Below are 4,915 nucleotides of genomic sequence, written 5' to 3'. Positions count from 1 at the left end.
GCTCGAAAGGCGGGATCCAAGAGTCAATGCTCGATCCTGCAGACACAACTAGGTGAGTACACACACAACAGAGAAGCAGGAATATCAGAATGGAGAAAGTTTTCAAGTAGTCAACCACAAAGTTTGAGTACTAACAATAACAATTACAAACAACATAACAGAGCAACACACTCAAGAGGAAGACAGTTCCTTCACGTCAGTGTCTGCTGATGATACACAACAAATGAGAAACATTAAAGAACAGGAAGACTGTAATACACTTCATAATGAACAAGACAGTTTTACGAGTTAATCTGAAAAAATGACTTCTGGGCTTTAACCCAAGATAACAACCTTAAAGGATAACAACCTTGTTGTTATCCATGAACAAGGATACGAACAAGGTTGTTCTTATCCTCGTAACAAGGTTACATGGATAAGAAGCGGGAGCGAGAAGCCTAATTAACTATAGAATGAACTAGCGGCCTCGCTTATGTCTGCAGGAAATGAGAATAACTGCGAATGAATGCGCTAAGCTAACCAACGTCAACACAACAGTCAGAAATTTGGAACAAAAGAAACCTTCCAAATATTGTTAAGGAAGAAACGTGAAACCCGCTCTTAAGTACGCTGCCCTGGCATGGAACTCCTACATATAACCTACGTGAGACTCACTCTTGATTATGCAGCTCGAGGTACAGCAGCACGAGGTACAGCACCACGAGGTACAGCAGCACGAGGTACAGCACCACGAGGTACAGCACCACGAGGTACAGGACCACGAGGTACAGCACCACGAGGTACAGCAGCACGAGGTACAGCAGCACGAGGTACAGCACCACGAGGTACAGCACCACGAGGTACAGCAGCACGAGGTACAGCACCACGAGGTACAGCACCACGAGGTACAGCACCACGAGGTACAGCACCACGAGGTACAGCACCACGAGGTACAGCACCACGAGGTACAGCACCACGAGGTACAGGACCACGAGGTACAGCACCACGAGGCACAGGACCACGAGGTACAGCACCACGAGGCACAGGACCACGAGGCACAGGACCACGAGGTACAGGACCACGAGGTACAGGACCACGAGGTACAGGACCACGAGGTACAGGACCACGAGGTACAGGACCACGAGGTACAGGACCACGAGGTACAGGACCACGAGGTACAGGACCACGAGGTACAGACCACGAGGTACAGGACCACGAGGTACAGCACCACGAAGTACAGCACCTCGAGGTACAGCAGCACCTAGGTGAGCCTCACACACCGGGGCGTAAGAGCTGACGCTCGACCACACAAGCACACACCAAGGTGAGCCTCACACACCGGGGCGTAAGAGCTGACGCTCGACCACAGAAGCACACACCAAGGTGAGCCACACACACCGGGGCGTAAGAGCTGACGCTCGACCACAGAAGCACACACCAAGGTGAGCCACACACACCGGGGCGTAAGAGCTGACGCTCGACCACAGAAGCACACACCAAGGTGAGCCTCACACACCGGGGCGTAAGAGTTGACGCTCGACCACAGAAGCACACACCAAGGTGAGCCACACACACCGGGGCGTAAGAGTTGACGCTCGACCACACAAGCACACACCAAGGTGAGCCACACACACCGGGGCGTAAGAGTTGACGCTCGACCACACAAGCACACACCAAGGTGAGCCTCACACACCGGGGCGTAAGAGCTGACGCTCGACCACACAAGCACACACCAAGGTGAGCCACACACACCGGGGCGTAAGAGCTGACGCTCGACCACAGAAGCACACACCAAGGTGAGCCTCACACACCGGGGCGTAAGAGCTGACGCTCGACCACAGAAGCACACACCAAGGTGAGCCTCACACACCGGGGCGTAAGAGCTGACGCTCGACCACAGAAGCACACACCAAGGTGAGCCTCACACACACTACGGGTCCAGGGAGACTCAAGCCGGCCATAAATACAGGCATTAAGACCCTCTGTCAGGATCATCAGAGACCGCCTCTCACCTAGTCTGGGAATGGGGAGAAAAAAATTGTTGAATATAGATGAGGACAGTATAGTGAGAGAGAGAGAGGAGGCAAGGAGGAAGAGAGTGAGAGAGAGAGGGAGAAGGAGGGAGGGAAGGGTGAAGATGGAAATAAAATCGAGAGAGATATATATATGTAAGGAAAGAGGCAGAGATAGATAAGGAGGGTGTTCTGGCCAGTAACCGGGTTCTCTTCGTAATATGCCTTAAAGCCTCTTCTATGATCTCACTCCAAGTCAGTGGTAAGTTCTCAAGAATTGGCGATAGCCAGTAATAGTGCAGGGAATTAAGGGAGGTAAACAAGACGCGATTACACCTTCACCAATATATTATCTATCGAAGTACAACTTCGTGTTCCTTTTCTGATGGGAACATCAGATCATTTGGGAACTCATCGGACGAGGAAGTGGGAAATGGTGGGGAGGACGAGGGGACGAGGGCGGGTTGCTGTGGCTGGGTACAGCTAGTGTGTGTGTGTGTGTGTGTGTGTGTGTGTGTGTGTGTGTGTGTGTGTGTGTGTGTGTGTGTGTGTGTGTGTGTATGTATATATATATATATATATATATATATATATATATATATATATATATATATATATATAAAACAAGGCCAAGTAGATGTACTAAAAACCACAGCAGCTCGCAAAAATTGACGTGATGTCCAGTTTTCTATTCGAGGGTTGTCCGTTATGGTAAGGTTCAGGCAATTTAGTACATCAGTTTAATAACGTGGTGAACGCTGGTGTGATGGAGCGTGCACAACACTTCCAACTTCCAGGAAGCTGGAAGTGTTGTGAACCAGCCTCCGAGGTTGTAGACCGGCATCCGAGCTGGTCTCCGAAGATACTGAAGAGTGCTTTACGTAAACACGTCTCTTAGCGCCACGTATCAGGTTTAATCAAATTTTAAAACTAACTTTGTATTGAGAATTTGTCAACTTCCTTCCCAGGTGAAGAAAATAAGAAATCTAGAGAAGATTGGTATTAGATGATTGATGTATCCCCACGGAGAGTGTACACGGATACTCTCACAAGTTGGGCCACTGAGAACCAACTGCCTCCCATCCCGCCCTAATCAACACAACCGGTTAGTCGCTCAGGTATTCGTACCTCCGAGATAAACTGATGAACTGTTTGCATTCACGATTCCGTAAAGTGGAAGCTTCGACGTGGCGTGGGCGAGCCACAGGTTCCGTGAGAGGTCTTCCAGCCACGTCTCCAGCACTGGCTGAGCAGCCCCGGCTGGCTTCCATCATTAGTAGCTTTCCTCAGCACTCATGAATATTACAAAGCCCCAAACCGTGATCACAGGCGGGCGCTTGCAGCGTTGACAATCCTGCTGCATGCAATATATGTGTGTGTGTTTATAACTGTGTAATTGTTCTGTACTTAAAGTATATCGGGTTGTATGTCATAGCTGAGACAGTGGAACACAGTCTCGACCACGTGTGCTAAAAAGTCTTCGAGATTTCTTTTAGGGATTCATGCTCTGTTTGGTATGGTTAGATTTGGTTAGGTTAAGTTAATTTTCAGCTTATTCTGTTGGTGGTGTGTGCCTGTACGTCCTCCACCCAGACACGTGAGGCCGCCTCAGTGTTGTGTGGCCTCGGGGGGCGCGCGCCCCCTGATCCCTGGCTCACACTACGTCTCAAAGTAATTTAATAAAAATTAAAATATACTTTGAATAAGTTTAATATTATCACTAATAATGCTAAAAGATGAAAACATAATTAGAAGAATCGCAATAAAAAACGCAACAATAGTTGACAACTTATTATAATATACAATTGATAATAAAAGATAATAATTAAAAGTAATCAAATAAATAATAATTGATGCTAACCATGATCAATAATATCATGATTAGCATTAATTATTATACCCCCCCCCTTCCCATACTTCCCTACCAGTTCCCTTTCCCCCATCTCCACTACCATTTCCCTTCGTTGGACACCATTCCTTTCCCCCATCCCACCCCAAATCCTTATCCACATCCCTTCCAAGCACTATATACATTGTCGTAATGGCTTGGTGCTTTCTCCTGATAATTACCTTACCACCTCCCTTCTACCTCTTCCCATATCTCTACCTGTTCCCCATCTCTTACTCCCACCTTCTCTCAACACCCTCCCACATTTCCCTTACCTATTTCCACCCCTCACCCAACTCCCCGTTCTTGAGTCCCATATTCCCATATTTCCTTCTACCTACTTTCAAAGCTCCCTTACCCATACCCTTACCCATTCCCTTACCCACACCTTCCCCTCCCCCATCCACACCTCCCCTATACCCACACTCACATCCTTCCTAAAAACTGGGCTCCCCTCATTCCTCCCAAGCTTGTTTACAATGTGTATTTTGCATTTAATTTTTAAACAACGAGCAAAAAACCTGCAAAACAGCTTAGTGTTGTGAGGTAAGGTGCGCGGAGCCGCTAGACTGGTGTTAAGTGTTTCCGGGACACATATGGTGTGTGTCTCCTGGTGTGTGTCTCCTGGTGTGTGTCTCCTGGTGTGTGTGTGTCTCCCGGCGACTCCTCTGCCAGGAGACATAATTTCCACTTAAATTCCAGCTTTAAAATTTGGGTGAAGAAAAAGAGGCGGAAGTTTGTAAGGTGTAATAGGTAGAGAGAGAGAGAGATAGATCTGAACAAAATATAACTTATTAGTTAGTATGTGACAGGTGTTTGGCAAGCCGTTTGGAGCCCGTGTGGTACCTGGCTACCTGATTTACCGCTTGTACGGTACCTGGCTACCTGATTTACCGCGTGTACCGTACCTGACGACCTGATTTATCGCTGGTACGGTACCTGGCTACCTGATTTACCGCGTGTACGGTACCTGGCGACCTGATTTACCGCGTGTACGGTACCTGGCGACCTGATTTATCGCTGGTACGGTACCTGG

At 48.1% G+C, this 4,915-nt stretch overlaps 1 protein-coding gene across 1 annotated transcript; it reads left to right on the top strand.

Annotated features, from left to right (window-relative positions):
* The first annotated feature begins 662 nt into the window (after positions 1 to 662).
* On the top strand, positions 663 to 1,244 carry LOC123751329 (G-box-binding factor-like). Its single transcript, XM_045733426.1, has one exon. It carries the CDS (start codon positions 663 to 665, stop codon positions 1,242 to 1,244), a length of 582 nt encoding a protein of 193 aa, XP_045589382.1.
* The last annotated feature ends 3,671 nt before the right edge of the window (positions 1,245 to 4,915 follow it).

Source organism: Procambarus clarkii, chromosome 16 (genome assembly GCF_040958095.1).
Source record: "Procambarus clarkii isolate CNS0578487 chromosome 16, FALCON_Pclarkii_2.0, whole genome shotgun sequence".
In the NCBI taxonomy this organism is placed as follows: domain Eukaryota; kingdom Metazoa; phylum Arthropoda; class Malacostraca; order Decapoda; family Cambaridae; genus Procambarus; species Procambarus clarkii.
This window is presented reverse-complemented; position numbering and strand designations above follow the sequence as displayed.

Coding starts and splice junctions, on each gene's coding strand:
- LOC123751329 (XM_045733426.1), top strand. CDS start 663: ATGCAGCTCGAGGTACAGCAGCACGAGGTACAGCACCACGAGGTACAG.